Raw genomic sequence first — 12584 nt, 5'->3', positions numbered from 1 at the left:
CATTCTGGGTATTTTATTTATAGTTGCTAATGATGTAGTTCCAAAGTTAAGGGTAAAACTCTGTGAGAATAAAACCAGTATTTCCTAGCTTGCCAAAGTAAACCCTGAGTGGATAATATTTCTAAAATCTAGTTTACATACATAAAGTCTATTTTATGGTTCTTACTCATTTTGCCCTGGTTAGGCACAAAGCTTAACTTAGAGGTAGAAAATCCAGTTTTGACCATAGAATCTTATGTGCTTGCACCTTTAGAATGTCGCTGTATTCCAACACTATAAAAGACTGATTGATATCAGAAGACAAGGAGAGCCACGTCAGATAGTGAAATATATTGATCCTAAAGAGGTGAGGATGTTATTTATTCATACAGCATCTGTTTTTTCCCTTCAAAATGTGTGACCGCTTTATAAATGTGCTTATATGTGTTTCTTTTAAAAAACTTTATCTTTAAGTGTGACGCACACATAGAAAAGTTCATAAAACATAAATGTGTAGCTCAATGAATCATCACAAACAATCCCCCATGTAACCATCACCCAGATCAGAGTCTCACACTTCAGACCCCTGCCTTCCGGTGCTCTGCACATCTCGGCCAACTCCCTGCTCCCAAGAGGCAACCACTATTTTGAATTGAAGCTTTGTTTTTTTGTTTTGTTTTGTTTTGTTTTTTTCAGTCTTCTCTATTTTTGAACCGTATGTAAATAGAATCCTCTGGTGCGCTTCTGTATCTTACCATTCAACATTGCATTCGTGTGGCTGAATTTTATTCATTTTCTAAAAAATAATGACAGTTATTTCATTTTATGAATATACTGCTGTTTATTCATTCTACAGTTGATTGACATTTGTATTGTTTTTTCCAGTTTGAGTCATTACAAAGACTGCTTTTGGGAATATTCTTATTCATCTGTCCTGTGCACATGTATACAAATTTCTACTCCACCCAGAAATGGAATTTCGGACTCTTTTCCAAAGTTACTGTACAATTTGTATTAACCATCATCAATCTTTTGGAATTCTTGGTGTTCTGCATCATTACCAGTGCTTAATATTATCAGCTTTTTAGGGACAGTCCTCCCTTTAGGCATACTTAAATTTTTGGTCCCAGCGCCTTCATTCTTAGTTCTCAATCTGAGGCTTCAGGCCCCTGTGCTGTCCCACTCTGAGTCAGTCCTCGCAGACTCTCCTCCCTCAATCTCCTCGCTACCCCCTACCCCACACAGTCACGCCTCAGAGTTTTGAAAGTTGGGACTCCCTAACAGTGAGAGGACACTCGTGTCTGCTCCACTTCACTCTCAAACGCTGCAGCCCTGGGTGGGGAGGGGGGAGATGACCAGGTGGAATCCTTGCCTCCTCCAGTGTTAGGGGCTCCAACTCTTACTTAGTACCATTACAGGAAGTGATTAAAAGCTTTCTCTCCCTTCCTGCTTGTTTTCTTCATTGGCTCTTCTGACACCCGACAGCTCAACGACCATCCTCCCAGATCAGCTGAGCTCTTGACATTTTTTTTCGTGTCTTCTATGTGTATATTGTCTCTTATTTTTCTGGGCTTTAAGCAGTTCTTTATATATTTTTCACACAAGCCCTTTGTCCGTTCTCTGTGCTGCACAAATCGTTTTTCATTATATGATTTGACTTGTCACTCTTAAGATGGTCTTCCCACGTTTTTTTTTTTTTTACCATGAAAAATGTCAAACATATACAGAAGTAGAAAGAATAATAAACCACATGTACCCATCCCCTAACTTCAACAATTAGCAATTCACAGCCAGTCCTGCTTCATCTATATTTCCACCCTCTTTCCCCAATCCCTAGGTTAATATTTTGAAACAAGACTGTCTTTTGGTGAACAGAGTTCTTAATTTTAATGTAGTTTAAATTATCAACCCTTTTGTGTATGGTTGGTGCTTTTTATAAACTTCACCAACCCTGAAGTCATGAAAGAATTTTCCTATATTATATATAACCTCTATTGATTGGCCTTTCATATTTAGATCTGCAGTACACCTGGGGTTGATATTTTGTATATGGTGTGAGGTAGAAGTCACTTTCATATTCTTCCATATAGATATCCAAATGATGAAACACTATTTATTAAAAAGATAGTCCTTTCTCCACTGCTCTCCATGCCACTTTTATCATAAATCAAGTAACCATTTTTGTATGGGTCTGTTTATGCATTTTCTATTCTTTTCCATGGTCTATTTTTCTACCCTTGTCATAATTACTATAGGTTTGTATTATTATAGGTTTATAACAAGTGTATTATATGGTAGAGAAGTACTCCCATTTTGTAATTCTTCAAGAAGACGCTTCCAGGCTATTGTTGGATGCTTTGTATTTCCATGTAAATTTTAGAATGAAGTTGTCTGTTTACACACATAAAATCCTCCACCATCAGGAAAATAGTAGACTAGGGAGCACTAAGAATAACTGTCAGAATCACCTTTATAGTTATAGATCTATTCCTATCTTATATTTATTTTTGTGCTAGATTTGATAAGTTGTATTTTTCTAGGAAGTTGTCCATTTCACTTAAATTTTCAAGTTTATTTACTAAAATTATTTATAATATTCTCTAATGATCTTTCTAATGTCTTAGAATCTATAATAGTTTCTCCTTATCTTCTGCCTTTTTCTTTTTCTTTCTTCCCTCTTAATTATATTTATTGAAGTATAATTAACATACACTGTTATATTACTTTCAAATGTACAACATATTGATTTGACAATTCTATATATTACTCAGTGCTCATCAAGATAAGTATAGTGTAGTCACCATACTATGTCATTACAGTGTTATTGACTATATTCCCTATGCTGTAGTTTTCATCTCCGTGACTTATTTATTCTAAAACTGGAAGTTGTACCTCTTAATCCCCTTCATCTATTTCACCCATCCCCCTCACCCATCTCCCCTCTGAAACTATCAGTTGGTTCTCTGTATTTAAGAGTCTAGTTTTGAGAGAGCAGGAAGATGGCAATAGAGTAGGAGGACCCTAGGCTTGTCTCATCCCACAAATATAAGTAGATAACTATCAGATCATCCTAAATACCCCAGAAATTGACCTGAAGACCAACATAACAAATTCCACAACTAAAAGAAGAGCAGAAGCCACATCAAAGAAGGGAGGAAGTGCAGAGACATGGTTTAAAGGAGAAATAGATCATGGGTACTATGAAGTGAGCTGTGGTCATAGAGAAGGGCAAGAGACAGGAGCACACAGGAAACACACAAGGAGAACATTTCCCCAAAGCCATTGGCTTGGAAAATGAGAGGGACTGAATTTTGTGGGTTCTTGTAACCAGCAGGGCTTAATAAAATCTGAAGTTTTAAAGGTCAGCAGGCTTGGCTGGGATAGAGCCTGGAGGGCACTGCCCTACTCCTGGAGAGAAAGCGGGCAAACATCCCAGGAGCAGACAGCTTGGAAACAGCAATCTTAAGAACACCTAGGGCACTCAGGGGGTGATTATTTGCTCTTCTCAGAGTGTGTCCCTCAGAGGCAGCATTCACAGACACACCTCTCTGGGAACAGAGGAGCTGGCCAGCACCATTTCCCAACCCTGCCTCTCAGCATAAACACAGAGCCACCTGTGGGAAGTAGTGCAGCACTGATACTGGCTGCCTAACTTGCATACACCAAGTCCTGTGCCACCACCACTCCCGGCCCTGGTGGAACTGCCCTTCTCAGTCACACTTGCCTCAGTCCCAGTGTGGTGGACCTCTCCCCAGGAAGACCAGCACAAACTCCTGCTCATACCATGCCTCCGTACCAGAGAGTTTTGTAGGGCCTCAGTTCTGGTAGAGGTAATAATAGGTCTCATTTCAGAAGCAGACCAGAGCACACCTAGTTAAAACTCGCCACATTCAAGCCAAGGACCAAACACTTCCCACAGCAAGCAAGGAGAGCCTCTGTAGACGACTGGCTTAAAGGATAGAGCAGAGAACACAACAGCAGTATGCACACAGCACACACTGGAGATATTCCCTGAAGTACCAGTCCCTGGACACTATATGACCTCTTCTTCATAAGGCCATTACTTTCAGGAGCAGGAGACATAACTGGCTTTTCTAACACAGAGAAGAAGGCAGAGACTTAGGCAAAATGTGAAGACAGAGGAACTTATCCCAAATGAAGGAAAAAGATAAGGCCACCACCAGAGATCTAACTGAAACAGATATAAGTAACATGCTTGATGGAGAATTTAAAGCAACGATCATAAGGATACTCAAAATAATATAAGACATCAATGAGACCCTTACCACAGAGATAAAAGAGTTAAAAAAGAATCAGAGATGAAGAGTGCAATACACAGGATTAGAAACACACTTGAGGCAATGAACAGTAAGCTGGAAGAAGCAGAGGAATGAATTAATGACCTAGAAGACAGAGTAATGGAAAACAATGAAGCTGAACAAAAGAGAGAGAAGACAATTGTGCAACATGAGAATAGACTCAGGGAACTGAATGACTCCAATAAACGTAATAACATTTGTATTATTGGAGTACCAAAGGAAGAAGAGAGAAAGGGGGCAGAAAATTTATTTGAAGAAATAATAGCTGAAAACTTCCCTAATATGGAGATGGAAACAGACATCCAGATACAGGAGGCACAGAGAACTCCCATCAAAATCAACAAAAGCAAGCCAACACCAAGACATATTTAATTTGCAAAATATAGTGATAAGGAGGGGTGTCTGGGTGGCTCAGTTGGTTAAGTGGCTGCCTTCGGCTCAGGTCATGATCCCGGGTCCTGGGATCGAGCCCCGCATCAGGCTCCCTGCTCAGCAGAGAGCCTGCTTCTCCCTCTCCCTCTGCCTGCAGCTCTGCCTACTTGTGCTCTCTATCTCTCTGTCAAATAAATAAATAAAATCTTTAAAAAAAATAGTGATAAGGAAAAAAAAACCTTAAAAAACAGCAAGCCAAAAGAAGTCCTTAACTTCTTATAAAGGGAATAAAGGAAAACCCATAAGGCTAGCAGGAGATTTTTCAACAGAAACTTGGCAAGCCAGAAGAGAGTGGCATGATATATTCAAAGTGCTGAATGGGGAAAATCTGCAGGCAAGAATACTCTATGCAGCAAGGCTGTCATTCAGAATAGAAGGAGAGATGAAGAGTTTCTCAGACAAATAAAAACCAGTGGAGTTCATGACCACTAAACCAGCCCTGCAAGAAATATTAAAGCGATCCTTTGAGTGGAAAGTAGAGACCAAAAGTGACGGTATAAAGGCAGGAAACACAAAAGCAGTAGAAATGAATATTTCTGTAAAAATCAGTCAAGGAACTCACATAAAAAAGATGTAAAATATAATAACATATACCTAAAATGTGGGAAGGAGAGGAGAAAAGAAGGGGTTCAAATTTGAATGACCACCAATATAATATAGACTGCTATCTGAAGAAGTTATATACAAACCTAATGGTAACCATGTATTGAAAACCACTAATAAACATGCAAAGAATATAGAGAAAGAAATCCAAATATATCACTGAAGAAAATCAGCAAAACGTGAAAGAGAGAAAGATAAAAAAGGATCAGAGAAAATTTCCAAAAACAACCACAAAACAAGTAATAAAATAGCAATATATACATATCTATCAATAATTACTTTGAGTGTAAATGGACTAAATGCTCCAATCAAAAGACATACGGTGTCAGAATGGATAAAAAAACAAGAGCCATCTATATGCTGTATACAAGAACCTCATTTCAAACCTAATGACACCTGCAGATTGAAAGTGAGAGGATGGAGAAACATCTATTGTGTTAATGAGTGTCAAAGAGGGAGTAGCAATATTTATATCAGACAAATAGACTTTAAAACGAAGACTGTAACAAGAGGTAAAGAAGGGCACTATATCATAATAAAAGGGATAATCCAACAAGAAGATACAACAATTATAAATATTTATGCACCCAACATGGGAGCACCTGATATATGAAACAATAACAAACATAAAGGAACTCATTGATAATATAGTAGATAATAGTAGAGAACATTAACACTCCATGTACATCAATGGACAAATCATCTAAACAGAAAATAAACAGGGAAACAGTAGCTTTGAATGACTAACTGGACCAGATGTACTTAACAGATATATTCAGAACATTCCATCCTAAAACAGCAGAATACACATTCTTCTCAAGTGCATGTGGAACATTCTCCAGAGTGGATCACATATTAGGTCACAAAATAGGCATCAACAAATACAGAAAGATTGAAGTCATGCCACACACCTTTTCTGATCACAATGCTATGAAACTAGAAGTCAACCACAAGAAAAAAAGTGAAAAGCCCACAAATACATGGAATTTAAACAGTATGCTACTAAATCATGAATGGGTCAAACGGGAAATCAAAGAAGAAATGTTGAAATCACTAAATTCTACAACTGAAGCTAATATTACACTGTATGTTAACTAACTGGAATTGGAATTAAACTTTTGCTTGTGGATGTCCAGTTTTTCCAGCACCATTTGTTTAAGACTATCCTTACTCTATTGAATTGCCTTTGCTCTTTTATCAAAGATAAGTTGACTATATTTATGTGGGGCTATTTCCAGGCTGTCTCTCTGTTCCACTGACCTATTGTCTTTTCTTTTGCTAATACCACACTTGATTACTACAGCTCCATAGGAAATCTTAAAGATGGGTCCACCAATTTTGTTATTCTCCTTCAAAATTATGCAAATGGCAATATTATGTTGGTTATTCTAGGTCTCTTACATTTTTGTATAAAATTTAGAATCAGTTTGTCCATATCTATAAAATAACTTGGCGGGATTTTGGTTGAGATTGCATTGAATCTATAGATTGAGAAGAGTGGGCATCTGGACAGTATTGAATCATTCTATCCAGGTACATTGAATATCTCTCATTTAGGTCTTCTTTTATGGGGTGCCTGGGTGGCTCAGTTGGTTAAGCATCTGCCTTCTACTCAGGTCATGACCTCAGGGTTCTGGGGTGAGCTTCCTGCTCCACAGGAGTCTGTTTCTCCCTCTGCCCCTCCTCCCACTCATTCTCTTAATCTCTCTCTCAAATAAATAAATAAAATCTTTAAAAAATAGATCTTCTTTTATTACAGTGTTGTTTCCTTCATACAGATTTTCATATATTTTGTTAGATTTATACCCTACATATTTCACTTTTTTGTTGTTAATATAAGTGGCATTGTGTTTTGAATTTCAAATTCCAGTTGTTTGTTGCTGGTATATAAGAGAGCAATTGACTTATGTATGTTAATGTAGTATCCCCCAACATTATTATAGTTGCTTTTTTGTGCCAGGAATTTCTTCATTGATTCATTGGAATTTTTAATATAGACAATTATGTGATCTGTGAACAAAGACAGGTTTGTTTTTCCATTTCAATTTGTATACCTTTTATTTCTTTTTCTTATTGAATTAGCTATGACTTCCAATATGATGTTGAATAGGAAGGGTGAGGGGACATCTTTGCTTTGTTCCTTATCTTAGCAGGAAAGCATACAGTTTCTCACCAATAAATATGATAGGTGTGTTTATTGTAGATATCCTTTGTCAAATTGAGGAAGTTTGCCTCTATTCCTAGTTTGTCAGAGTTTTTATCATGAATTGGTATTGAATTTTATCAAATGCTTTTTCTGCATTGTTGATATGATCATATGATTTTTCTTCTTTAGCCTGTTGTAATTTGATAATGGCCTTGCATACCTGGAATGAATCCCACTTGGTCATGGTATATAATTCCTTTTATACATTGTTGAATTTGACTTGCTAATATTTTGTTGAGGATTTTTGCATTTATGTTCATGAGAAATAATCGTCTGTAATTTTCCTTTCTTGTAGTGTCTCTGTCTGGTTTTGGTATTAGGATAATGCTGGACTCATAGAATGTGTTAGGAAGTGTTCCCTTTGCTTCTGTTTTCTGGAATAGATTGCAGAGAATGGATACAATTTTCTTCTGAAATGTTTGGTAGTGTTAACCACTGAGCCAATTGAAGCTTGGTGCTTTCTTTTTTGAAAGGTTAATTATTGATTCCATTTCTTTAATAGGTCTATTCAGATTTTCTATATCTGCTTGTATGAGTTTTGTCGGGTTGTGTCTTTCGGGCATTTGAACCATTTCATATAGGCTATCAAATTTGTAGGCATAGGGTTTTTCTTAATATTTGTTAATTATCCTTTTAGTGCCCATGGAATCAGTGGTGATAGCCCCTCTTTTCTGGTATTAGTCATTTGTGTCTTCCCTCTCTCTCTTTTTCCTTCTTAGTTTCCCTGGTCAGAAGCTTACTGATTTTATTGATCTTTTCAAAGAACTAGCTTTTAATTTCTTTGATTTTCTCAGTTGATTTCCTGTTTCAATTTCATTGATTTCTGTTTTAAATTTTATCATTTCTTTTCTTATGCTTACTTTTTTTTTTTTTAAGGTTTTATTTATTTATTTGACAGAGAGAGAAAGAGCAAGTAGGCAGAGAGGCAGGCAGAGGGAGAGGGAGAAGCAGGCTCTCTACTGAGCAGGGAGCCTGATGCGGGACTCGATCCCAGGACCCCGGGATCATGACCTGAGCCAAAGGAAGCCGCTTAACCAACGGAGCCACCCAGGTGCCCCACTTCTGCTTACTTTTGATTTATTTTCCTAGTTTCTTAAGATGGAAGTCTAGATTATTGATTTCAGGTCTTGCTTGTTTTCATATATTTATTCAGTGCTATAAATTTTCCTCTAAGCACTGTTGTCTGTGCATTTCATGAATTTTGATAAGCTGTATTTTCATTTTCCCTTAGGTCAAAGTATTTTTAAATTTTTCTTGAGACTTCTTATTTGATCCATTTGTTACTAAGAAGTGTATTGTTGAATTTCCAAGTTCTGGGCTTTTCAGCTATCCTTCTGTTACTGATTTCTAATTTAATTCCATTGGGGTCTGAGAACATGCTTTGTATGATTTCTATTATTTTACAGTTGTTAAGGTGTGTTTATGGTCCATAACATGTTCTATGTTGGTAAATGTTCCATATGAGCTTGAGAAGAGTGTATATTTGCTATTGTTGGATGAAGTGTTCTAGAAATGTCAGTTAGGTCCAGGTGATTACAAGTGTTGTTCAGTTTCTTAATGGACTTAATTATTTTTCTGTCTGCTGAATATGTCAGTTACTGATAGAGAGGTGTTCAATTCTCCAACTATAATAGTGGATTTCTCTTAGTTCTTGTAGTGCTTTCAGGTTTTACCTTACATATTTTGATACTCTGTTGTTAGGCATATATACTTTAGGGATTGTTATATCTTCGTAGAGAATTGACCACTTTATCATCATGTAATCCTCCTCTTTATCCCTGATAATTTTCCTTGCTCTTAATTCAGCTTTTTCTGAAATTAATATACCTGCTCAGTTTTCATATAATTAATGTTAGTTAATATGTTATATCTTTCTCCATTACTTTGCTTTTAACCTATCTGTGTCTTTATATTTAAAATGTTTTTTTATAGACAACATACAGTTGGATCTTATTTTTTTAATCTATGTTTATAGTCTCTGCCTTTTACCTTGTATATTTAGACCATTGACATTTAATATAGTGATTGATATCTAACATATTTGTTAATGTTTTCTATTTCTTGCCCTTGTTCTTTCTTTTTTTGTATTACATTCTTTTTCTGCCTTCTCTGGTTTTAATTGAGCATCTTATATGATTACATTTTCTTTCCTCTCAGCATATCAATTATACCTCTTTTTTACTATTTTTTGATTTCCCTAGAGTTTGCAGTGAGTATTTACAACTAATCTAAGTCCACTTTAAATAACACTATTCTACTAAATAAAAATTCCCATGAGTTTAGGAGACAAAGTCATGCTAAAAGGAAGGGAACTGCCTCAAATACCCAGCCAACCCTCATCACCATTTAAGTTTGTAGATGGTAGAAGGATAAAGAAGTAAACTCAAATCTTCCCAAAAGTACACCTGAATTTCCTATAGGCTTTCATAGTTGAGGAGATAGAGACTTACCAGGACCACCTCTAAGAAATAGAGAAAAACTAGAAGTGGACAAACCAGATATGGATTACTAAAACTGCAATCCAGGCTTGATCCACTTCAATTTCTGATTGGATTGACTTGATCATTCTCTCACCCTAACTGACTAAAAGAGGAAAGAAAAAAATATCCACGAAGCTGTACCCTTAAGATTTGCCTACTTTAGTGGAAATAAAAGTGTATATATAATGAATTTTGCTTAAAAATTATATACAGTTGACCCTTGAACAACACTGGGATAGGGGCACTGACCGCCCCCCTGCCGCCATGCAGTCGAAAATCCATGTGTAACTTGTTGCTCTCCAAGAAGTCAATTACAAATAACGTACTGTTGACCAGAAGCCTTACTAATAACATAAGTAGTCAATTAACACATATTTTATATGTTATATATATTACATACTGTATTCTTACATTAAAGTAAGCTAAAGTAACATGTTAAGAAAATCATAAGGAGGAGAAATTACTTTTACAGTACTGTACTACAAAAAAATATTAGTTGACCTGCACACTTCAAACCCATGTTGTTCAAGTGTCACCTGTATAAATTTTATGAATTTTATAAATATAAGTTTTAGATCCTGTTATAAAACATATTTTTTCATGTTTGAACTGTGACCCTATATATGTATGCATGTATATATATACACTCTTCAGTCAGGAGAAAATTGTGCAAAAGTCCATGTGGTCTTTCAGGCTTTACAGACTGAATGACTTAGGATAACATGTATTTTCTCATCTAACTTAATATTATCAGGAGGTAAGATTAAACTGTCTTCTGATTGAGGACCCAAAATTGTTTTCTCTACTTTGCATTTGGTGTGGGGCACTAAAATTTAGAAGACCAATTATAGACAATTCTTACAAAATTTAAACATGTATTTTTGACTTAATAAAAGCTAGTTAGGAAAGGTCATCTGGTGTTAAACTCAAATTAGCCAATCATAATTTTTTCTCTGAATTTACCTGTAAAATAATGCTCAATAGTATTAATTAAATTTATTAAATTTAATAAATTAAATAATATATTTGAGGACTTATGTAAAATTTCTGTTTTGTGAAAAACATATCAGTTGGTTTTTATACTTATATGTTGCATAGAACGTAAACATAGTTTAGTATCATTTTTCCAGTTATCATGAAAACTTTTACTTATTGGATGCCCATAAGAAATTAAATCTTAAAATATTTTTTAATTTAAAAATACTTATTTGAGGTTTATTTATTTGACCTATTTCATAAATAATCAATATTCAGCAACTATTTTAACATGATAGAGTGAGAAGTAGTGAATTGATATCTACAGTGTTGAAGAGTAATACATTTTTTTATAGGCAGAGCTTCTAGATGCTGCTGCTGGCGTTCATGTACGATTCAGATTAGGTGGTGTAAGTATGGATGAATTCTTATTTGGTAGTTTTAAAGCACATTTATGTGAAATTTAAAAGATGTAAGTTTTTAAAATGTAAACCTTTTTTTATAATTAGATTACAATGGTCCTTTGAACTTCTCCATATACAGGTTAAATTTCCACCTGATATATACTATAAAATTTTCACTCATAGACATATTGAAGATCTGTGTGCTAATAGCCCTAGAGATTATACAAAACTTCCAGCAAAATATACATCTCATATTAAAAGTGATGATCTTCAGGAAGAGGACCATAGTGGCTGGTATCGTCGTGTAGAGAACAATGGCTGGAGGCCTGTCTCTGATACAGTAAGAAAAGAGAAATATTAATAACTTTGAATCTTATATATTTAGAAACTCATTTGTCTTCTTGAAAATTAATTTTAAAATAATAAATCTTGGTGATTTAACTGATAAAAAGTGATGACATTAACTACTCAAGGGTTACTAATAATACTTCAAGATCAGCAATATATCTTTTTTTTTTCACTACTTCTACTTTTAGTAATGAGCTTTGACCTGGGTCATCTTTAGATACTGTCTGGTACTCAGGAGTTTAGCATCTTTATAGTGAAGCAAATTTGAAAATGTTGTTGACTCTATATTAATTAATCCTTGGACTAGAGGTGGGAATTCTTGAGAAAAATATGACATTTTCTCTTATAGAGCTTATCACAGCAGAGACTGGGGGGAAATCATTTGGATTGTCATGGTGTTTGGAACTTCAACATGTCTTCATTAATCGAATGGAATTATTTTAAATATACATAGTTCTTAAAACATATATATGATTTAGGGACTTTTCCATAGACACCCATGTTTAATGTCCTTTTTGTGGAGATAATCTCTACCTAAGGATGTTTGTAAGCTTACATTTTATAGGTTAATATAATCAGGTTCTATATAGCTCTAGATGTCTATATGGGCTCATGTCTTCATTCAGGTCCTCAATCTGTGGTAGGCAGATTATAGAATTGGTATATTAAGTATACTAAGTATGAAAAGTGAAAATAATCAAGGTGTGAATTCATACATTCATTCAACAAATCTTATTGCATACCAACCATATGTCAGGCATTGTACTAAATGCTAGGGATACAATGGTAGATAAAATAGTCCCTCCCCTCAAGTATCTTTCCTTTTAATTTGTGAGAG

The 12584-nt window shown here is 35.3% G+C and overlaps 1 protein-coding gene across 1 annotated transcript in view; it reads left to right on the top strand.

The window, feature by feature from the left end:
- The window catches only part of CUNH11orf65 (chromosome unknown C11orf65 homolog), a 66741-nt gene that overhangs the window by 28842 nt on the left and 25315 nt on the right, over nucleotides 1-12584 (top strand). Inside the window, exons 3-5 of the mRNA XM_032427699.1 lie at nucleotides 254-346; nucleotides 11351-11404; nucleotides 11538-11738. Of these exons, the coding sequence (XP_032283590.1) occupies nucleotides 254-346; nucleotides 11351-11404; nucleotides 11538-11738 (348 nt within the window). The remainder of the gene's footprint in view (nucleotides 1-253; nucleotides 347-11350; nucleotides 11405-11537; nucleotides 11739-12584) is intronic.

This window comes from Phoca vitulina, unplaced genomic scaffold (genome assembly GCF_004348235.1).
Source record: "Phoca vitulina isolate PV1807 unplaced genomic scaffold, GSC_HSeal_1.0 scaffold38, whole genome shotgun sequence".
Classification (NCBI taxonomy): Eukaryota; Metazoa; Chordata; class Mammalia; order Carnivora; family Phocidae; genus Phoca; species Phoca vitulina.
The sequence above is the reverse complement of the archived record's forward strand: the minus strand, read 5'-3'. Positions and strand labels throughout refer to the sequence as shown.